The 24425-nt window shown below is 40.8% G+C and overlaps 2 protein-coding genes across 4 annotated transcripts in view; one reads left to right on the top strand and one right to left on the bottom strand.

Moving 5' to 3' along the window:
* klhl13 (kelch-like family member 13) overlaps nucleotides 1-11136 on the top strand; it is a 41850-nt gene extending 30714 nt beyond the window's left edge. For all 3 annotated transcript variants that reach the window (XM_028595001.1, XM_028595003.1, XM_028595002.1), the window contains 4 exons: nucleotides 360-556; nucleotides 1615-2410; nucleotides 5199-5312; nucleotides 10590-11136. In XM_028595001.1, coding sequence (XP_028450802.1) covers nucleotides 360-556; nucleotides 1615-2410; nucleotides 5199-5312; nucleotides 10590-11077 — 1595 coding nt within the window. In that variant the 3' untranslated portion in view covers nucleotides 11078-11136. The remainder of the gene's footprint in view (nucleotides 1-359; nucleotides 557-1614; nucleotides 2411-5198; nucleotides 5313-10589) is intronic.
* Nucleotides 11137-21331: 10195 nt separating this feature from the next.
* LOC114566752 (leucine-rich repeat neuronal protein 4) lies at nucleotides 21332-24425 on the bottom strand. The gene is made up of 2 exons (XM_028595448.1): nucleotides 24326-24425; nucleotides 21332-23528 (listed from the first exon to the last, which is right to left on the bottom strand). Exon 2 carries the CDS (start codon nucleotides 23522-23524, stop codon nucleotides 22778-22780), a length of 747 nt encoding a protein of 248 aa, XP_028451249.1. The 5' UTR covers nucleotides 23525-23528; nucleotides 24326-24425; the 3' UTR covers nucleotides 21332-22777.

Genomic DNA, 24425 nt, shown 5'->3' with positions numbered 1-24425 from the left:
AAGAGTAAGGGGAAATTGTACTGTGGGATAGCTCATTAGTGATAGGGGAGCTGTGAACACAGATGCTGAATAATTGGATTCTCTCTAAGACCTTCAATCCTTTCTTTGAACATAAGTCCTTTGACACTGAAAACATTTCATTGTCATTTACGCACAATGGGATAGGAATCTAAATTAAATAATGCAATTTATATTTTCAGCTTAAATTAATTTGTTCAGCTATATGCGCTTTATTCTTCAAGTTCTTTAAAAAAAATCAAATAGATTTGGCTGCTCACAGACCTGTTAGTCAGATAACATTATGTATAAGATGAACCACGTCTACTTTTTCTTATCCCCCAACTCTCACCCTGATGCAGGTGGAATGAAAGAACAGGATTTAATGTGCATCAAGCTTCACGGAGTTAACCGAATAGGCCTGAAGAAGATCATTGACTTTATCTACACGGCCAAGTTGTCACTCAACATGGAGAATCTGCAAGACACACTTGAGGCAGCCAGCTTTTTACAAATCCTTCCTGTGCTGGACTTCTGCAAGGTTTTTCTTATATCTGGGGTAAGGAGGCAGACACACAAGCCACAGCTACACATTTCTGCACAGCACACAGCTTTCCTCTAGTGTTGGCCAGTTGTACATTTGTTGTTGAACATGTTTAAGGTCGTTGGATGAAATAACTGGATATTGGGATTTCAAAAGCTTTTTGAAAGCTGTGGGTTATTTCCCAGAATATTTTGGCAAGCACATACATAAAAGCACATTTCAAGAAGGATTAGAAGAGAAGTAGAAATTTCAGTCAGAAGAAATAATCAAGACAATAAAGAAGAGGAGAGCTACGTTAAGGTGGACAAATTCTGGTAGGCTACACTTATATTAGATCAACTTGCTGATGACTAGTAACTAGTTACTCCATGTTCATGGTCTGTCTCACAAAGTTTGCTATGTTAAGCCCAGAACCCCCTAACATTCTAAAAAACAGCGCTGTTTCAGGTTTTCAGTGCACTTATTCAACCAACTTGACAATTCTGCTTGGCTAGAAAGGTGCCAGGTATAATGTTTAAGATGTTATGATAGAAAATAGCAGCAGTCAGTGTTCATAAACATGTCCTTTTTATATAGAAAATGTACAGTATATAAAATTGGCAGGATTGCTCATATTAATGTACATGAACTCTGGTGTGTTCTGAAGGTATGAGCTTGCTTACTTTTGAATACACTGCTAAAATGTAACTAAATCTAATATGCGTGGATTCAATTTTGTAATAAATCTCTTAGCACATGTTGACATCTTAAAATTACTTATTTTACTTATTACTTATTTTGCCAACAGTCTTAAAAACTGAAAAGTATTAAGTTTAAAGTGCTGGAAAACAGAGAAAACAGCAAATCCTCTTGCTCACTGCTTATGTTCTGTGTTACAGGTGTAGACGGTATGTTCGTTTGCCTCTGATTGCAGCATCACTGCTAAATGACTACTATATTTTGTAATTAGAAGTCATCCTGTCTAAGGAAACAAGTTTATCTATACAAGTTAGGAAGATCCAGTCATTCATGTCCAAAGATGTGTTGTCAGTCTTGGATGCAGCATTCCGATTTTGATTTCTTCTTCCCTGCAGGTTTCTCTTGACAACTGTGTTGAGGTGGGGCGCATCGCTAACGCGTATAACCTCACAGAGGTGGACAAATATGTCAACAACTTCATCCTAAAAAACTTCCCCTCACTGCTGGGCACGGGAGAGTTTGTCAAGCTACCATTTGAACGGTTGGCTTTTGTACTGTCGAGCAACAGCTTGAAACACTGCACTGAGTTGGACCTGTTCAAGGCTGCTTGCCGCTGGTTACGCTACGAAGACGGGCGTATGGACTTTGCCCCAAAGCTCATGAAGAACATCCGCTTTCCCCTCATGAACCCACAGGAACTCATCAATCACGTGCAGACAGTGGACTTTATGCGCACGGACAACACCTGTGTCAACCTTCTCCTGGAGGCTAGCAACTACCAAATGATGCCCTACATGCAGCCAGTTATGCAGTCAGAACGGACAGCCATCCGCTCAGACAGTGCCCACCTGGTCACCCTGGGTGGTGTTCTGCGCCAGCAGCTAGTTGTGAGTAAGGAGCTGCGTCTTTTTGATGAGAAGGCTCATGAGTGGAAGGCGCTGGCACCCATGGATGCACCCCGCTACCAACACGGCATTGCCGTCATCGGTAACTTTCTCTATGTGGTGGGTGGCCAAAGCAACTACGACACCAAAGGCAAGACAGCAGTGGACACCGTGTTCCGGTACGACCCTCGCTACAACAAGTGGATGCAGGTGGCATGCCTTAATGAAAAACGTACCTTCTTCCACCTCAGTGCACTCAAGGGACACCTCTACGCTGTCGGTGGAAGGAACGCTGCCGGGGAGCTTGGTGAGTTTATTTCCCTGCTTGTTTGTTTTTAGGTTTCCTTTTAAGCAACAGCAGACAACTTTAATTAATATTGTATGAGATTATACACTTAAATATCAAGGAGCAGTAGGAGAAATGTGCAGTTTATTAAGGCTGCAAGCATACTGACACTGGTAATCAAGTGGTTGTGCCTATCGTCAACATCATTTGCTGCTTCAACATGTTGCTTGCATAATCTCTGTGTAATTCCCTACAATTTAGAGGATGTGCACATTATCATAAACACTTTTAAAATGCAATGTAATCCATTACAGAAGCATTTTAACACATGCCAAATCCTTTGTAACGTTACATTTTTTTCACTTTATAATAAAAAAGCCACAGCCTACAGCCTTAAATATTTTTGTTAAGTTGAACACTTTGCTGAGACGGTCTCAACAAATATTCGAGATTAAAGTTACACATAACCTGTAGGTTTTACTACAAGGCAGTATCAGATACCATTGAATTGTAGGTCAGGACCGGTGGGGACACGAACCGTACTGGCAGAGAGGAAGTGAAAAGTTTCATACAATTTCTCAGTGATTATAAAGGGGTCGTATCAGATCATCATTAGTCCATAATCTGGTGCTTTTCATAGTTTTTAAACATCATTTTGCGACATTTGGACTCACAATTCACCCATCTGGTAGGATCACATCAACGGGGTGATATATTTATATCCGTTCATTGTAGTTTGGTTGCTGAGTAACCAATCTGGAATCTCTGCACCCGCAACTGTGGACCACAGCGAGGTGCCACCCAATACTTAAATTCAGCTCTGTAACTGCAGTGGAGAGAGGGAGAGGCTGCTGTGTGAGCGGTCTTCTCTTCTGGGTTATAATTAGACCAAAAAGAACACGGCCCCGGTTCACTGGCTGTCTACACAAGTGCCTTTTTCTGCTTTACGTTTCACTGCCCATTCACTGCATGTGGTTTAGCCTTGATGGTTTTCTGGATGTGCCGAGTCCCTGCATTCTATTTGTTTACTCTGGGTAGGTCATACGGGTGTGGTTTTACTGTTACGTCTGAAATGACCAGGTTATAAAAGAAAAGCTTAACAACGTCAAGATGGATATTTATAGCAGGAACCTTTCCATTTTAACCGGTACACTTTGCATTTTTTTGTTACGTAGCCAGACTTCATTCCCCATTAGTCTTTGTGGACTTATTCTCTATATTATCTTTTCTAATGACAAAAATATATTTGACAAATCTCTGTTTTACCCAATTATAAGACCTTTTATAGGTCTTTAAAAAAAGAATTACAACATTGTTTACCTCGGTCGCACAATTGAAATGTCACATGGTCATTTGACAATTATTCAATAATTGTCGATAATAATTGTCAAAAGCAGCACAGATGACTTACAGTAACGTTCGATCCCATTACGGGGTCCCGACCCCACATGTTGGAATCACTGCTGTAGGTCAGAGAAGTATGCTACATAGTGATTATTACCAGATGTCACCAGCTAGCAGCTTGACCCTTGGTGTGTCCCATTTTGATGAACAGCCTGCAGAAGAGAAAAATCATTCTAATTAGGAATAGGACCTTTTCAGCTGATCATAGGAAAATCTAAGAGTAAAGTAGAAAAGCTATTTTTCTAAGTTTAATTAGCCTCTGGTGTCAGTAGGTGAATCAGCCAACATTCAGTGTTCATACTCATGGTAAATAATCATTTGTTTAATTAGAAGAGTTTTTTGTTTTTTTTAATAACAGGCATTCCTTTTTGAGACCAACCCTGCTCTGCATTCATATAATTCCACTGCGCTTAGTACAAGTATTGTCTTCTAAATATGTCTGTTCCACTTCACTGAGCAGCTGCAATATTTTGTGCACTGCTCAAGGTCACTTTGATGATGGTTGTTGAGTAAGGCATTCACTCATTTTACCGGCTGACATTTCCCCAGGTGGCTCACACTGCTTTGTGGCCTGGAGCTTACTGCTGTATTTTGGAACCAGTATGAATATTTTTCAAGTCATTGAATTAACCAAAGCCTTAAAAATATTCTTGGTGTTCAGCTGAGACCGCTTATTGTCTCTGACCAATAATCCGTTTACCAACTACTTTTTCTATTAACTGCACTCTCTGAAACAAGATATCATTTTGATTACAATATCTCTACCCCTGTTTAAAAAAACAAAAAAAATACAGATGAGACTTCCCCGAGCTGGGAAGATAATAAGAAGATCACTTATCTATGGCCCATGGTGTTGTGGTAAAATGTACACCTGTGCTTCCCCTTATGTTTGACGACGGCGTTTGAGGCTAAAAAGTGCAAAGCACACACTCTTGTTGTAATGTTGTAAATTATAACACTTCATTGAGGCATCTTCGAGGGGAAGATCCCTTGATGCCTAAGTCTACATCACTCCTGCTGGTTGTCAAACTTGCTCTGCACCCAATCGCAACCATTTTCCAAGATTACAGTGAGCACACAAGTTGACTGCTGCTTGTTAAGAGGTCACTCACCTATGAGCGTCACTCACGAATCCCAGTGTCCCTATTCCACTTTCGCACGGATATTGTAAAACCGTCCTCAGAGGCCTTAAGATAAAGGATCTTCCAATCTACCCATTTCCTGTGCAGTTAGTGCATTCAGTGCTGGTGGGGTTGTAGGGATGTGTACTGTTAAATCTGTGTTTTTCAAGCTGAGACCCTCCAAGGCCTCATTTGCTGCTGTTTGTCCTCCTTAGTCTTCTTAGTTGTGTCTTGACCTACTTTCTACTAATACGTTCTTTTTTTTTTTTGTCTTTTTCTTCAAGCTACTGTGGAGTGCTACAACCCAAGGACAAATGAATGGACGTATGTTGCCAAAATGAATGAACCACATTATGGCCACGCTGGGACGGTGTATGGTGGTTATATGTATATTTCAGGTGAGTGAGTTCATTTGTAATGTTGTGTGAATGTGTAGTGAGTTTAACCATACAGTGGCACTCGTAACTTTATGAACCCATGCTAAAGTTGACTAAAAAGAGGAATAAAAAAATCGTCTTTTGGAAATTGATCTTAATGCCTTAATTAAAACAATGAGGAAAAATCCAACCTTTTAAGGACACCAATTTTCTTTGTGAATGAATAATATATCGTAAATAAATAAATGTTCTTCATTAAAATACAGGGGGCATAAGTAAGTACACCCCTATGTTAAATTCCCATAGAGGCAGGCAGATTTTTATTTTTAAAGGCCAGTTATTTCATGGATCCAGGATACTATGCATCCTGATAAAGTTCCCTTGGCCTTTGGAATTAAAATAGCCCCACATCATCAAATACCCTTCACCATACTTAGAGATTGGCATAGTTTTATTTCAGTTAGCCTAATAGCTGGTTTGATTTGCATTGAGAGATGATTTTATGGAAAGTACCCCATGTCAATCTCTAGGTATGGTGAAGGGTATGTGATGATCAGGATGCATAGTATCTTGGATCCATGAAATAACTGGCCTTTAAAAATAAAAATCTGACTGCCTCCTATGGGAATTTAACATAGGGGTGTACTTACCTATGCCTCCTGTATTTTAAGGAAGAACATTTATTTATTTACAATACATTATTCATTCACAAAGAAAATTGGTGTCCTTAAAGGTTGGATTTTTCCTCATTTTTTTAATTAAGGCATTAAGATCAATTTCCAAAAGTTGATTTTATTATTCCTCTTTTTAGTCAACAGCAGTCCACGGCAGAGAGTGGACACTGAGATTACTCTTTAGGTGTCACCTCCGTACTTGTTCACTTCATAGGATTGAAAACACAAATCCTGCGTTATGGAGATGAGCCCTAGTTTCTCAGTGTGACTAATCCAGAGCAGTGCTACAAAGGAAAGGGATGGGAGGGGTGGAAGGGAAATTGGGAAGGATGGAGCAAAGTAGAGGAGTGAAGCCTGTGTAGGAGGCGCAACACTGAAGAGCCTGTGTTAATCCCTCCTGGCCGTGGGTACTGTCATCGTTCTACAACACATGAACATAAACAATGTTCATAACCATCGCTGGAGGTTTCCAGCTGTTCAGATTTGTTTTCAAGTGAAAATCTGAAAACTCGCACCACCAAAAGAATAAACATCAGCCATTTGAGTAGTAAAGCAATTACAATTAACAAAGTCAGAATTTCAACCAATGCACCTGTGAGTCCATAAACTATTTAAAAAGATGGTATATTGGTATTGGGAAAGACTTAAAGCCTCTACAGTCTTGGTGCATTAACATACATTAACATGAACAACATTTACATCTTTGCACTAGTCACATGCTGCACTTGCAAGCTGGGAGGCTTTGGCAAATGAAAATAAAATATTGAAAACCTTGTTAGCAGTAGTAAGCTTATTTACAATGTAAGGTGCTATTAGATACACTCCCTGATTTTCATTACTGTGCACACAACCAGTGAATTTCATTTTATAATCCATAGAGCCCATTATTATTCCTGCAAATCTTTGTTAATATTATACACAAGACATTACCTACCACATTAGTTCCAGTAAGCCCAATATTCGAGGCGCGGGTGGGCAACAGCTCCAGCAGGGGATCCCAAACTTTTCCTTTCCTGAGCCACATTAAACGGCTCTGACTGGGGGATCCCGAGGTGTTCCCAGGCCAGGGTGGAGATATAATCTCTCCACCTTGTCCTTGGTCTTCTCCGAGGCCTCCTCCCAGCTGGCCGTGCCTGGAACACCTCCCTAGGGAGTCGCCCAGGGGACATCCTTACCAGATGCCCGAAACACCTCAGCTGGCTCAGGAGGGTAGTAACGAAAATATGTTTAAAAAAAATAAAAAAATAAAATGAAATACATAAATAGCCCAATATTAAAATCAAATAAATTGCCTAAGAGTGCATTACAATCTTTACAACATACGACACCCTCTGTCCTCTGCAAGGAAAAATGATCCCCAAAAAACAGGGAAGCAGGCAAAAAGTGGTAGAAACCTAATGGTAAATCCCACACTTGACATACAGTAATATGTATTTGTATGGTTTGTTTGTGTCTCCTAAAAACGGTTTGTCAATTGTTGTTTTTGTTTAGTTTTTTGCATATCACATTGTGCTGCAAGAATTGTCACTGTGTGCTCGCATGTGAAAAAGTTAGCAGCGCACGCAGCCCCTTTTCTAATTTGATTTCATATTAACCAACTGAAAGCCTGGTAACGGGCCAGAAACTAAGAACCAAATTCATACATGATTACTATCACTGTTTATGCAAACAAAAAGCAAAACTTCAAAAACATTTAAATTAGTTAGTATCTCACCTGGGAAGCAAAAGAACTGGGGCATCTTAGGGACCACACAGACCACATGATTTGCAAGACTAATATTACCATGGAGTGTAGATGAAAGGGGCATTTTTTACTTTTTAAAATAAATAAAGCGAGCTGATGAATAACATAATGGTCACGGACTGAGCTAATCTGCCAGTAGCCAGCTGTTTGCAGTCTTTTTGCCTCAGGCTCTACTCTGCAGTACACAGTATTTATTGCTCACCCTTTTCGTATTCAAATGGATTTCTTTTGTGTTGGTTTTATGTTTGAGTGATGCTCAATAGCAGGCCAATAGCCTGGTAAATTACACAATGACACTATGTCATGCTTTGCACCTGCAGCAGCTTATAATACACGTGAGGGGAAATTAATATTTGAATGTTACAGGATATAGCTGGTGAAGCAGTTTTGTGAATACAGCTGTGGGTTATGACACAAGAAAGAAGCATGCATAACGGCTCATGTGAAACCTGTCTGTAATGGACTGTTGTGCTTTTTAATGCAAAAGGTACAGAGCATTACCCATTAGAGGAATTTTGTTGCACTGAGGCCGCATTGTAGCGTCCACAGTCTCAGGGGTTACAGTCTTGCTGTGCAAGGTGAACCATTGCTGAAGTGCAGTTTTGTGTCTGTCTGTCACAGCAGATCAGTCGCGTTCTCCGGCTGTGCTGCTGCACTGTCTGAAGGTATCCTGTCAGCTGGATGAAGCTGACAAATTCACTCAGCCCACAGACCATCACAACTCAAGTGGTGTGGCAGAGTTCAGGCATGAGTACTGATCCAGCACAGAGCCCACTGTCTCTGGTCCAGCGTGTTACCTGAAGGGTCTGTGTAAATCTCCGGTGGTCTTACAGTTCAGACCATTTTTTAGTACTCTACATCTACAACAGGGAAACTACTCCTTAGTAATTTAGACTTGTGTCTTGACAGCAGACAGTCTCATAAGACTAGAGTTGTTGATTATTTGAAATAATTTTGCACTGATTTGTAGTCATTATAGCTTGACTACAGGTTTGTTTTTTTTAGGCTGATACACATTGCTTTTTGGGGAGTCCAGCCTTATTGTATATAAAAAAAAAGAAACTTGCCAGCTGGGGTTGATGCACAGCCTGAGTAAGGGCTGTCTTGGTGTGGAAACGAACGGTCAGTGATGACCCAAAATGATGTCTGAAATTTCAATTTGGTGCTCCCTAACGAGAGTAAATTACTGTCTTTTATAAATGGAGTAATGAATAAGTGAACAAGAGACACGGCTGGAATCTGTTTGATTGTAAGATCTCATATTCCAGCATTTTTAAAGGCTGTGAAATGAACTTGACCATAAGATTTCAACAGTGTGCTACCTCTTAGTGAAGAAACGTGGGTTACCGAATATGAATATCTTAGATGAATACGGACCATAACTGAAAAGCACTGTAGTTTTTAACTTGATCGGAGAAGTGAAAAAAGGAACTCAAATGATTTCAGTTGCATTCTTAATCCACACACAGCTCACTGTATGTTAATGTCGATCCATATGTTCCTGGCCATCCTACAGAAAAAGCGAGCATGTTGCTGGTCTTTAGCAATGTGCATCCTTGAGGGATTTGACTGTACATTTGTTTGTTTCTTCAAAAGCAAGCTCTGATTGTTAGTAATTTTTTCTGGAGTTCAACGTCTGCACTACTCTATTATTATGGGGTATTTTTGGAAAATGCTGAGCCCCCTTTTCCTGCCTCACCTTTTTGTGTCTATTCTCCACCTTCTCTTTGGGTGTGCTGGCACTGATTCAACCAACCAAGCAGGTCAATGGTTTTACAAGGGGGACTCTACAGCTACTATATCTATGTGGCTGAGCAGGGAAATGATTTTATATGACCTATGTAGCAGACAATACAAACAATAACCTGCTCTGTCCTGTGCTGTCCATGGAAGGGCAAAAGCTTTTAGCCTGCCTCTCTGAGATGTGCTCAATTTGGCTAAACCTTGTCGGCTCTAAATGTCTCACTAATGGCACTGATTAGACATTAGGATACCGGGATACTGATCAGACATCATTGTATCAGGGAAAGGCCAAAGCCCTTGAACTGAATCAGAATAGCAGCAGGGCCTCTTGAGAGGAATTATGCGGACCTTACGTCTGCTCCAGCACTGTTCCCTTGTCAGGATTTTAATAGCAGACTTGCACCCATGGACTACTTGGATAAAGAAAATGGATAGTCGGGCTATCTTTGGGTTTGATCAGTTAAAGAGGTGCAGCATCACAGATCTGAGTCATGGCAGCTGAATAGACGGCTTAGGCCTAAACAATAAACCAAGCACACGATCACTAGGCAGCAGCAAAAGAGGGATTCTGCCTCTATTCAGCATGCTCTGCAAATCTTCTCTGCGTTTGCTCCTAGTCATTCTGCCTATGGGGGGGGAGGGGTGGGCTGGCTTCCACCCAAATGCATGCTGGGATTGTGTTCCTCTTTATTTTAAGCCTTCCCTGTAGACATGTCCTGTTTTTTTTTTCCCTCCCCACTTTCCCTCAGCTTTTTGTGTCCCGCCGTCTACACTCTGTTTGTGCGTATGTGCATGAATGTTTTGTAATGCTGTTGCGCTTTGTACCTACTGCTCATCATCAGCATTATTTCAAACTGTAGAGAAGAATATTGATGTCACTCTTGCTTGTAAAAAAAATGACTGTTTAGCCTGTGTATTGGGCGTCTATAAATGTACAGACATTGTCCTGATTCTCGTTGCAAATGTTCCAGTGTTATGGCTGGCGCTCCACATGGCCTACATAAATAAATGTAGGTTGACATGGGTGAATGAGTCACCGATCAATGGGACTGACAGGTCCACAAATCGTTTTTTTACTCCCCCCCTCCCCAAATGATCAGTGTGGAGGCTAATTTGCACTCTTTCTTCTTGCTGCAGGGGGAATCACTCATGACACTTTTCAGAAGGAGCTGATGTGCTTCGACCCAGATGCAGATAAATGGACTCAAAAAGCACCCATGACGACTGTGCGCGGCCTCCACTGCATGTGCACAGTGGGCGACCGCCTTTACGTGATCGGGGGCAATCACTTCCGGGGCACCAGCGACTACGACGACGTGCTGAGCTGCGAATACTACTCCCCCGCCCTCGACTTGTGGACTCCTATCGCTGCCATGTTGCGAGGCCAGAGCGACGTGGGCGTGGCCGTGTTTGAGAATAAGATCTACGTGGTGGGCGGCTACTCGTGGAACAATCGCTGCATGGTGGAGATAGTACAGAAGTACGACCCCGAGAAAGACGAATGGCACAAAGTGTTTGACTTACCCGAGTCACTGGGCGGGATCCGAGCCTGCACAATCACAGTTTTCCCCCCTGAGGACATGTCATGCTCGCCCTCCAGAGAGTCGCCCCTCTCAGCACCTTGATGAGTAAAGGGGGTGAGCCCTGTTTTGCTCATACCCCCGTAACCCCTCGCCCACCCGACCCCCCCCCCCCCCCCCCCCCCCCCCCCCCCCTCAACAAACACTCCTTATAGACATTGTTTGCACTTCCTCTTTGGACAACATCTGTACTGCATCCCTAAGTATCCCCAAGTCCACCTTCCCTAAAGCTGTGCAGAAACCCCTCCCTAAGTGATTATACCTATGTACCGATACGGTTTGGCAACCTAATTACATGTTAATGTTGCACACTCGGTATATTTTGGCAGGAAATACCTTGACTTGAAAAGTGACTTTGCAAATCAACTTTTCTACCTGATGTCTACAAAGGTTTCTTATGTCTCGTTTCTTTAGGCGTTGTACCTTGAGATGTTGACTTACCGCACTGACTCTCTCTTCTAGTCTATGCCAGGTTAGATGCAGGTGACTCCAGAAAGCAGAAGCGTAGGGACGGATGAGCTCCAAAACGCAGCCGGTTTTTAACTCAGGGGTTGGCCCAGGCCCCATCTACGTTGCTCTCTCTTACGGTTTCAGTTCTTTCCTGCTATTGCTATGAAACTGTTAACAAAATGGTGTTTTCTAAATTTAATAAACATGGTTTTGAAAGTAAATAAACTGTTGTCATTACTGACTACAGCAGACTCAGGCCGATCCTCAAAGGCGGAAGTTTTTTGAATGTAGTGACTGGAAAAAAAACATCTTCAACATGCACGTAGCCGTGTAACTCCTGCCAAGACTTGACCATGGTTTAACGTGTTGACTATTTCCAAAGAATAGAATGTGTGTTTTTGTTGTAATATATTTTTGTTTACGGTGGATAATTAGTAGACTGGTTGGTTTTGATTAACTGTTCAGTGTATATATAGACACTGTAGTTGTCCGTTGTTGAAGATACAGTAAGAGTGAATCACTCTGACTCTGGTACAAGATGTGTGGTCTTTACAACTTATATTTCAATGTGCAACCCTGTGTTGTTAAAGGACAAATACATGAACCTTTTAATCTTTAATCAGCTGTGAGAGAGATGTTAGGTTCCTTTTAAAAAAAAAAAAAATTTGACTGCAATAAATGAGCTGCAGAGGTGACATGGAAGATCAGTCAACCTGTTTGTAGGAATTGTCAGTTTGTCATTAACAGATTAGACGGCAGGGTTATAAAATCTAACTTGCCATTGTAACCAGTAACATTCGGTGCTTTTCAATCCCTACATTATGTGGTTAAATATTGGAATCCTCATTACTCAGAGGCTTTGTCCGTGTAGAAAACTTAAAGCGCTGAAATGTCTGCCTGTGACGTAACCATTATGCTGCTCGCCGGTATAAACTGGAAACGTGCACTTCTACCGCTGTCACCGCTCCTCCTGGCATACAACAGCGAGAGTAATGTTGCCCACAATCTGCCCACCTGCTCCTGGCCGATTAAAACCCTTAATAGCAGCATATGGTGTCCGAGACGTCTGCTCCATGCTGTGACCAGCAACAAAAGATTTGTGTAATCATCAGGTGAGTTTGGTCTGGAGCTTTAAATCCTCATTATACTCTCATTATATTCCATTAATGAGACGCTGCAGTGGTGCCTCTGTTTTTAAATTTGAATGCCTGTTCCTGTGTTGTTCGTAGCAACAAAACCTCAGCTCATAACCGGTTAGAAGGACTTATTGTTTTTTGTGCCTTTCAATGAGTCACTTTTAGCTTTTCAAACTTTTATGCATCACATTTCCTTTTTTTCTTGTGCATGTTGTCTCATGCAGTTGTTCTTGTTTTTCTTTGTCACATTGTTTTGAGAAGTGCTATGTTAATACCTTTTTTTTGACATTTCAAAAGCTCTATTTGGTGCAGCAGCTTATTGTTGAGCCCTTTTCATGAAACGGTTTAAATCATTTAAAAGTAGGCCGTTTCTAATCCTTTAATGGAAAGTCACTGAATGAACAGAAGAGCAAAAATATAACGGGCTCAGCTGCTGACAAAGGACAAAAGACGGCAAAAGGGTAGTAATTTAGTGGCATCTTTCTCTGGACATTTCACTTAAAATAAATCGCACGCTGTTGACCATCAAAGCCTTTGTATCACCTGGACCTGTAGGCATTAATACGAGTCAAAAGAGAAGATGGAGTGATGCTGTAGATAAATCGCCCTAACAGTGACCCTTCCTAGAAAAGTAGGATGAGAAGACGATACATAACGGCTTCAGTTAGGCTCACAAAGGACTGAAAATATGTTGCCTGTCATCCTCTTATATACTGTTATAACTGCCTCACTTTTAAATGTTCTGAATTTTTGGCAATGTACAAATTTTGCTTTTGCCAACATATGTTACCAAGATGCATTGCTATTAGTGTGTGATGAAAAAATGTGTATTCTTTGAGGCATTGCTCAATAAAATGCCTCATTAAGGCTCAGAGATATGATGATATAAACTGTGAGATTATGTAAATTTGTCAGCTGTCAAAAAATGTTCCATACTGTTTATACGATTGCATTTATCTCTGGATGCATTAGGCCATTGTTGCGGTTGGGCTCTAAGTTTGGCAATGTTGGTCTATAGGTCCAACACAACTTTAGTCCAGACTGAAATATCTCAACAATTATTGGATGGATTGCTGTGAAATTTTGTACAAATATTCATTGTCTCCAGAGGATAAATCCTAATGACTTTGGTGAACCCCTGTGACCCCTGCTGAACATGTTACCTGCCAAACATCAACATGCTAGCATTATCACTGCGAGCATGTTAGCTTGCTGATGTTAGCATTTAGCTGAAGGTAGCACTGTGATTAAGTACAGACTCACGGAGACACTAGCATGGCTGTTAACCCTTGTCTTTTATTATTTTTTGCATCAGTGTGATGAAGCACCTTGATTTGTTGGGTTTTAATTCAGTTTCTAAACTGACTTCCCTAAAAAAAATTTACAATATCCTGTCATTTATCCATATTGCAGTATGAAATTGCTTATACCATGAAATTGATTATTCCATTATGATGGAGGATTTTATCCCTGCTACCTACCCCTCTTCCTCAATGTAAGCATTGTTCCAGTAGTCAAACCAGACAGATTGAGTTTTACAACTCAGCTGTTCTTAGACATATTTTAAAGCATTAATTGATTTTTTAAATGGACTTGAGAGAAGACATACAAAGAATGACACTGCAAAAACATCTACCTCAGCATATCCACAATCACTAGCCATGCAGATCCAGTGTGTTATTCCTGCCACATGGTTGCATTGTTTTATGCAAGCCAATGTCAATATGACACAGAGCTTTTTTGTGTCCTGATACTGAAGCTTGGATTTTTAATAAACAGTGGGTACTCTATGCTAAAGCAAAGACAACTGGAGCAAGAAATTACAAGCGTTCACCATTCCTCCCCTCCCCTCTCCTCCTCCCCTCCCCCCCTCTGCTTCACTACCTGTGTGTGTTTCTCAGTGGATTTCACCACCACAGGAGGCACGTTCACTTGATTCATTGAGCAGATAAAAGAGATGCGAATTCGGCCTGAGTCTTGACACATGAACACAGCACACATTTGCGACTCGGTGTGTGTGTCTCCAGACGGCTCCTCCTCTCATCTCATCCCAGCCAGAAAATGACCTAGATTCTGCAGGCTGATGGGTGTGTTTACATACACAGAACACTGATGACATTGTCAGTCAGACAGCATTGCTCACAGTGGTGAGGAGATGGATGCTCTTACAGTAACTAAAGCTCCAATCCACCTCCTATCATGATGAAATACTCTGCAGAGCCACAGATCCCTGCTGTCCTCTGACTGCATGCATGATGGTGTTAATGGCTATTGATCCCTCTGGCTGGCAGGCAGCCAAAATATCCTGATGTTCCTCCTGCTAGATATATTTATTTTTGCACTGAATCACAAGCTGCCTTCCGTTATTAGACTCCCCAAAGGATTCAGGTCTCAGAAAAGGTTTACATCTCTCTCGTCTCATCATGAATATTCAGATAGGTCACGTCCTTGCTCTCCTCTTGAGCTCTCTATCCCCCTGTGACTGTGTCCTGAATAATCTGTCCCTGATTCATCTTTTGTTCCGGTGCTTGTTCCGGCCCCAGCTGTGGTTTTTTTTTTTTTTTTTTTTTTTTTAAAAGCAGAGATGGGAGGGGTGATTGGGATTTGTTTTGTTCAACATCTGGCCATGCATCCGTCCTACATTCTAGCTTATGCCTAAATTGTATCTCACAAGGTATTCTGTGTGCGTATATCCTCATACAGAGAGAATCATTTCTTTTCTGTATTATCCTGCAGCTGGCCTAAATACAGGACAGGGTGTGCAAAACTACCATTTTGCACCTTGTATTTAAAAAATTCCCAATTGTCATATTGTTGCCAATGAAGAAGGGAAGATGTTCAGTTTTTGGACTTTACTTTGTTTCAGTTAGCATGTTCTCCCACTTTTTCATGCAAGTTTCCTCCTTGTAGTTCAAAGTGGATTGGAGACTGACAGCCTGTCTAAAGTGTCTCCTTACCTTCACCCCAATGCATGCTGGGATATGCTCCAGTGCCCCCTTGACAAAGGAAAAAGCAGGTAAAGAATATAAATGGGAGGGAGGTACAGACAGAACGATGCAGTTTGCACACTGAGAGCTTTTAACTGTGAGATGGTCCTTAGAGGCAACAAAGAACATGTTATTTTATAAGGTGCATGAAGAGCCGCTTCCTCCGGACCAGATGAGAAGAGCGGGGAGCTGGAACGGTGCAGCCTCTCTGGGAAAACTACTTAACCTCATAAGGTTAAATACAACTCAGGCTCCATGTCCCTACAGGTTTCTTACACACTTAATGATTCAGCTGATCATACCTGAGCAGGAACGGAAGCCTTTTACAAACGTAATCAAAACAAATCCACGGTCACACATTTAAAGAACAAAGCATACATAGTGATTCTAAAAATGTTTTCATATTTTTTTTGTCATATGCAGCCAGTTATAGCTCATCGAGATTATATTATGTAGGAAACTAAGCCTAAAGAAGTGGGGAAATGTGTTTTTGTCTGTTACACAGATATATGTTGTGATACATCTTCTTTCAACATGTACTATGTGACTTTTTAGAATGTTCTCCACTGTAATAATTGCATGATTTCCACCTGTTGTGACCTGATTACAGGTTTCTTTGCAGGATTTGTGTTAATAAAAACTCATTATTTTACTAATTCATTGTAAGCCTGTAAATCTCCACGGACATTTTTAATTAGTTTTTCAGTTATTGCACAATGAATAATGGGCATGTCTTGCAAAACAAACAGACACGTGAAAAGATGAAAAAAGAACAAAAACTGAGAAATCCTATTCCCGTATGATTTCAAGAATTTTATTTTTCTTGTTTCTAAATTAACTAAATTAATACAATTTTATGATTTAAGTGGAGTTTTCTAGTTTGACAAAAAAAGATGATGAATTATAATTTGGCATACTGGCCATGGCAGACACTTTTTGTTTTATGCATCCAGATCTATCCTCTGGACTAAATTTTGTTCTCTGTCTCTGAAAATGTCATGATTCCTGGCCTGTGAAGGCGTGTGACGGTTGAAAGAGAGAGAGAGAGAGTGTGTGTGTGTGTGTGTGTGTACATGCGTGTGCGTGCGTGCGTGGCCACGCAGGCGTGTGTTTGTGTGTGTGTGTGTGTGTGTGTGTGTGAAACAGTGCTGATGCCAAAGTGATTGATAACTCTCCTCTCCAAGCTAGCTTTCAGTCTCAACCTTCTCAACTCTGTCCTGTAAAATGCCAGGTTGCCATGGTTACCCTTGCTCTTCATTCATGGAAATGGGGGAGAATAAAAAAAGTGAAGATTTTCTCATCCTCTCCTATGAAACACTCTTGCTGAGCTATCCTGGGGGGCCGAGAGGAGACCGCTGACCTGCCTGACGAGATTTGGGAAAACAGTGACAGAAAGCAAACATTTAGCTGCATCTTCAAACACAAACCCTTTCTCTCCCCTGCGATGTCGAAATGTGGTCGAGCTGATTGCCGCTGCAAACCCATTTCCATCCTTATTAGAGCAACTAATTTCCATTTCCACTACATTATCACTGAGTGCATGCCAGAGGTGGCTTTGATTTCTACAGCGCTTTGTAATAATGACCTCTAGTGGTTCCTTTGAAAACAAATGAAAACTGAGACTCACACTGAACCTGTTTAAAAAGATGTCTGGATGATGAAAGATGTCACACTCTTGTTTTTTTTTTGTCATCTGCAACGATGCCAAAAGAAGAAATGTAATCAAACACACGCCTTTCTGCATTTACATAAACCTTAGATAAACCTAGATTTACACTTTGAGACAGAAGTTAATCTTTTTATTGACAGCGTTGTGGTTTGAGCCAAGACAGACAGACAGACAGACAGACAGACAGATAGACACAGTCCCCATAACAGGAGTAAACAGGATGAGACGCCTGCAGGGCGGGATCAGTTTCTAACACCACCCACTTAGACCCAGAGTTTCCTCTGATGAAGGCCACAACATGGCCCAGAGTCCCCTTGTATAACGCTGTTTATAACTCTGAACGACACCTAGCTTGTTTAGCAAGGAGTTCTTTGCTTGAAACCCTTTCAATTGCTTTGCTTCTGATTCTTTACAAAAAACTTAGAAGGCCAAAGAAGTGGAAACCTTTGTACATTTAAATAAAGCCAATATGCATTCATTCAGGACAGTCTAGATCCAATAATGGACACTGATGAATGCCTGACCTACTTTGAAGCTGTTATGCCCTGTAAAAGCTGACCCCAGTGGGCAGGGAAAGCAGCCATTAGTGCCCCTGCTGGTGGATTACTAATAATTACAAACTAACATTCATTTTCCCAGCAGAAAATGCAAATTAAGTTTTCATGAATAATTAATTGCATGAAAATGAATGGCGGAATGGAATAGGCGCCAGTATAACGTTATGAGATGAACATAATATTACAACCTACAATGACTTTCATTGCAGTAAAGCCTCTTAAAGCCTCAGCTAGAAGTCGCTGCCATGAAAATGGATGCAGTGGTTGTTTTTAATCTAGAAATGAAACAATCACCCTCTTATTCACTGTAATTTCATATTCAACACAGGGGTAGATAAAATAATGTAATCAGTTCATGATTTCGGTTCAAAAATGTGTTAATTTTGCAAAAGCTGCTACAGGAGAGGGTCAGATTAGGTTGCCAATTAGCACTTTTTCAAACCCTTTTATACTGTATACAGTAAGGTTAGTCTCAACTACAACAGCCTCTCTGTTATCTCTGTTTTTCTGTGTTTCACTTCTGCTGTCATGATTTCTATTTACCTTGACATATAAAACACTTTTTTTCTTTTACAGTGGAACATTTACTTTTATATTTGTACTTAAGTACAATTCATAACATTAAACTAAATGCTACTTTGCACTTCTATTTAACTGGCTAGAATACAATACTTTTTAAAAAACATTATTTTTCTCATACTGTCCATCTGAATATACCTGTATTCACACTCTGTCTGAAATGCTCTGTTGTAGCACTGATCTCAAAAGCCCCCCCTCCTGAAAAAGCCCAGTCTGCTCTGATTGGTCAGTGTTCGGGTCTTACGCATCTGCACTCTCTGAGTCATTGAAACTGTATTGGCACTGTAACAGGTAACAGTATAGTACATGATATGATATAGTTTTTGTTTTAAATATTAAATTATATAGTGTGTATTATATATACAGTATATAGTATAGTTGGGACATCACAACCGGACAGAAGTCCTGACAGCTCGTTTAAAGGCATTGGACAAAGGCAGGATTGAGCCATTTGTTTTTTACAGTATTTATATGGCACCATAAAGAATTAAGACAGGTAAACATTGTAGAAACCCAAAATACAAGTATGAACCTGAAAATTGGCATAGGCTAATATGGGACCTTGATGTAAAATTTAGAACATTTTGTATTTTAGGTGACTTAGCCCCTTTGAAGATATGTTTAGTCCCATTTTGCATTGAAACCTCACATTTCAAGGTGCTTTTAATAGTCACTGAGCCTAATATTATTCAGCTTTATTACTGTGATTGTATAGTCTATATCCACGACGTTCCACTTCCGGGATTGTTCAGGTGGCTCTGGACATTCCGCTGGATGTCTTTAATTTCGGCCGGATGTCCGTTACCTTCCGCTTTCATTGTGTTGACATTTTAAACTCAACTTATGAGGACAATGGTTAAACTGCTCCTCAGATCTCTGCAGGGTAAATCCAGACAGCTAGCTAGACTATCTGTCCAATCTCAGTTTTCTGTTGCACGACTAAAACAACCTTTGAATGTACACATGTTCCACCCAAACAATTTCCTTCCCGATGCCATTTTGCAGAGGCACCGTGGCTCTGTACGGTGCTTAGTACCGCCCAAATCGATTGTGATTGGTTTAAAGAAATGCCAATAAACCAGAGCACATTTTTCACCCATCCTGGAATGCTGTGTGGACTAGCCAGACCCTCCTCCGCAGCTCTGTGGAGGAAGGTCTGGCAATGCGAGCCTATTGAGATTGTGTTTCTTTTGTGTCTTTTCTGCCCTTTAGTGCAGTCAGGCCTCTTCTCTCAGGATTGAATGTGACCAGCAGAGGGCAATAAGGTGACTCTTCTTCTCCAGGCTTGAGGGCATAACAGAGGCCTGTAAAAGGTACCTTTTGTCTCTGTTGTGAAAATGGTCTTGAATGCTGAAAGACATGACAAGACTGATAAAAATCCTGGATTGTTTAATGCCCCGTCAACATGTCTAGTCTGCTTTGGGGCTTACGTGACAATTTCATAGAGCGAATAAATTGAGTAATTTCATTAGCCTGATAACATACTGTAATGCAGCACCTGCCAGGGAGAATCCAGAATTTCATAAATACACAAACGTGTCAAGCAGCAGTTCATAGACTACACAAATACTCATTCTTACACAAATAAACTCTATCGTCACCGTTAATCACACAGTCACAGTAACAGAGATGGCAGGTAGAGGCTGACACAAAGTACTTTGTGAAATCCCAAAGCCTGAATGCTGCTGATTCACTGTTTTATATATGGCCTAACATGAGTCACCGGGTCTACTGAATGAGATAGCCATGATTCAACATGACACAGCACACGTCCCTGCTGTTGACCTTGTTGCACAATTTGCCTGCAGTGTCATATCTGAGTTCCATAATTATCTGTTGCTGTATATGCGTTGTCCTTCACTTGACATGTTGAAAATAAAAAACAAAAAGCACAAATTTAACTGAGAGATTTCTCCTACGCACAATCTGCACATCACATCTGTGCTTCTTCCAGATGATCTTAACAGGGAACGCTGTTTGCAGAGACACCGTCCCCGCCTGAGAGGTGCTGTCTATCGCTGCAAAAAATGTAGAATTTTCACCCTGGAAACCTCAAGAGGATAATTTATTAGATGCAGAAATCCACAAATGATTAGTCTATGTATATCTTCTATGCAATATGTCCATCTTCTTCTGATTTATATATCATTAGATAACTAATAAATACATCAAAATTTCAATCAAGTGATATTCTTTTTTAAAGATAATTTTGAGCCTTTATTTTGATAGGACAGCAGACGACACGAAAGGGGAGAGAGAGGGGGAACAACACGCAGCAAAGGGCCTCTGACCACAGTCGAACCCAGGCCTTCTGCATCAAGGAGTAAACCTCAATATATGGGCGCCCGCTCTACCAACTGAGCTATCCGGGCACCCATTGAGTGATATTCTTACTACGAAAAGTACATCACAACTGAAATTATTGAAAATCAAATACCACTGAATTTATAACATTGAAATATTTGAACTTGAAAAGGGTAACTACAGGTAGTGTGATCCCTAAATCTTGATTTAAATATTTTTTTGTTGGGTTAAAAAATTCAAATAGTAAAAGTAAGTGCCCAATCTTAGAAAAAACATTCAACAAAATACACTTAAGTTGCTCAACTTAAAATAAAAACAAAAAAAACAAATGCTTTTTGATTGGTTCAATTCAGACACAAAATTTCAACATTGAAACTAGAATATTCCAGCTAGCAATGATAAGCAATCCAGCATGAATGGAATCAATCAGGTTATGTTCTAAGTTTCTCAATTTTGAACAAATACAGTAAAAGAATTAAAATGCAGAACTCATTTAAACATTTAAACTCCAATTGTTGCCAGAAGCAAAGTATGACTGGATACCAGATTGCTTATTGAGAACGTTGTAACCTTGTGCAAAAGGTAGAATTAGATTTTTTTTTTATGAACATTCAAAGTCTCTTAAAAATAGTTTATTTAAAAAAAGCCACACCACATTCATTTTGAAGTAAGTACATGTACTGTTCTAGTACCATCACCACAGCATTGCTCTGCTTGTAGTTCTTGACAATCCTGCATGCTTTTCAAGTAGCCTATCTTACATGTTATTTAAAACAGGCTGCTAACACCACATGATATTGTATGCCCATGTTTATGCATTCCATCTCATACTGTTCCATTTATTTCAAGATCCCTCCTTTGATAGTAACTGCACTCAGGCTGAATACTGTATGTGTCATAAAAGCAACATCTTGAGGCCATTTCAGCGACTGAAATGAACAATCTGTATGTCTCCAAATTACAGATGTTAGTTGACTTCCATGCAGCTCTGTGCGATGTAAGTTGTACAGTGCAGTTGGAATAAGAAAGACGCCAGGAGCAGTGGAACAACTCTGTGGTGGCAGCCAGAGCAAAAAGGAATTATGACATGGCTGCGAGACATGCAGATGGAGGCTTGAACATGAGATAAACTGGGGAGGATTTAAATATTGGAATTTCTTCTTCTTTTCATCATGGCAAAAAAAAAGAAGCCTGAAGCTTCTTACCAGTTCAGTGCTGGATGACTGGAAGTCTCAGCTGGAATGAGACAAGCCTTACAAAATCCATATCCGCTGAAATGGCTATTGTATGACAGCTGGAAAAACAGCACTGAACACTTGTGCTCATCCAGTACGCTGACACAACTTCCGACACTGAGACAGATGGAAAAACACACCCATCCCACAGCTGTAAAATAACTACACATTTTAGCAACTGAGGGAATGTTTTACTTGAGTTAAATAGTCAGGCCTTTAACATACATATACAGTGTATCAGCTTAAACAGCCAGTCTTGTTTTGTGTGCTACAGACTTCAGTTTGTTTTTCCAAACTTGCATTAGTTTAAAGAAACCTGTCAAATCAAACTCTTAACATGGACAAGACTTACAAAATCAAACCAAAAACTGTTCATTAGGCCTATATGATACAGCACATCATTCACTTTCAGTCTTTAGAACCATAATAAATCCATTCACTCTTTAATTAAATACATAAAATAAGAAACTCTCACAGAGAGTTTCAAAGAAAAGCGTAACACCACCATACGCATTTTCTCCATACAGTATGTTTTGAAATGTCAACAACTGCTACCTAACCCTAGTGAAATTATTCTAACATGACCACTGATAATATCAAAATATTCAAAATCATTGAACCTTTGTACCCATCAGCTGTTGTCTCTGGTATAAATATAGTGCTATTTTCATTGTATTCCATACAATCAAAACGCCTTTAAAGCCTCTTTATACAAAAAGCCTCAGATGTTAAAGTATATAATATAATATAATTAACTATGATGACGCGGAGGAGTCTCATGGGGACAGAGTCTTATCCCCGAGCGTTCAGTCTTGCTCTGTTTTCTGTTCACTCTGTCTCAGCTGTGTCATGCATGGAGATGCTGGCCTCCTGTTTCCGTTGCCTCTTGTGCCTCCAGAGCAGGACGGCCAGCAAGAGGAGCAGAAGGAAGCCCAGAGCTCCCCCGATGAGACCTGCTTTCAGAGGCAGACTTCTGTCCTTGGGCTGGTACGTCAAGCAGGACGGCGTACTGTTTCCAACATCATTCACCGCTACCACACAAACCTCTGCGATTTTGTCCACGTCTCCCACTCCGCCGCTCCTTCGGTCCTTCCCAAACACCTGCGTGTCTTCCCCCACTACTGTAACTTTATAACCTGTGACATATGAATACGGTGCACACCACTTAAGTACAACCTCCGACCCGTTCCAGGACACTGATTTCAGCTCGGGAGCCAACGGACGCTCGTTATGTAAAGTGGACCCTCGACACGTGCATCCGCTGGAGGCTGCCAGAACAGCACAGGGGGTCTGACTCTCCAGACAGGGGTTGTACTTGCATTTGTCAGAGGTCCCTCCATATGGAGTCACTGTAGTGGGTCCAGCATGATTGTCTGCGTCTTCATCTGTCGCATCATCGTGAGAGTAATCCTCTAAGGTAGGCGCGGGGGCCTCGGTCGAAACCCCACGTGGTGTCAGAGGTCTCATGGGATTCGTCCCTGCTACTTGTGATGTTGTTGGCAGATTAGAGTAACCTCTGATGAGAACCAGGCAAACGATCACCAGGGAGAAAGGAAGTTGCCTTCTGGCAGCCATCGTGCTGTGTGGAGATTTTAGAAAGGAAAATTCCATCAGTTAGCTGTAAAATCAGCTTTTTGCTTATAAAGAAAAAGTATCAGCCCCTTGGGTTTTCACCGCAATGTGTACATTCACAGAGTGAGTTTCTTGTTTTCTTGCATAAAAGAGCCTGAATGAGGACACACAGTTATTTCTCCCCTGATGCTGTGTCTTTTTAAAGATGATACAACTGCACAGGGAATGAAACAAATGTCTTAAATGTGAGCCTAGGGTCTGCTGGAAAATTTAAAAAAAAAGTTTCAAAACTTCAAAACATAAACTGTGTACTATAAACCAGCGCACACTGCTTGTACTCCTAAGCAAATGGAAAAATTGTGGACACTTAATTAGTTGAAATGTATTATTATGTGGAATGTTTGTCAATGATTTATGGTTGTGTATACAGAGCTGCTCGGAATAATCCTCATTTGTTAAGCTTTGGAGGTACTTTACTCTAATTCAGCATTCCAGGCAGTATTGCTCAACAGGTCCAGATGCCTGCACACCCAAGATTCAACGCAGCCCTTTCAGATGGATCCAGTTACAGGGATTTCCACAAGAATCCACATAAACATATCTAAAATATGCTCAGTGGTAGACATGCATAGAGAGGTAACAATGAAGCCCATTCAAAAATCTCCTGTGTTTAACCTCATTAAAAACAGGAGCCACCATTGAATACTAATTCACTCTGTGCTCTTTGTTTTTTGGACACAGCTAGACTGAATTTGCCTGTGTTAAGAGTGAAAGTATGTCAAATATGTAAAGATATGAACTTACCTGTTGTTTGCAAGTTTGTAATCTTTATGAAAAGGTGAGTGAGCTCCTCTCGCTTCGTCTTTCCTCCACTTGCTGCCTCTCTTGCTCTCTCCTCCTTTTA

Source organism: Perca flavescens, chromosome 13, assembly GCF_004354835.1.
Source record: "Perca flavescens isolate YP-PL-M2 chromosome 13, PFLA_1.0, whole genome shotgun sequence".
Lineage (NCBI taxonomy): Eukaryota > Metazoa > Chordata > Actinopteri > Perciformes > Percidae > Perca > Perca flavescens.
The sequence above is the reverse complement of the archived record's forward strand: the minus strand, read 5'-3'. Positions and strand labels throughout refer to the sequence as shown.

Coding starts and splice junctions, on each gene's coding strand:
- LOC114566752 (XM_028595448.1), bottom strand. CDS start 23,524: ATGGCTGCCAGAAGGCAACTTCCTTTCTCCCTGGTGATCGTTTGCCTG.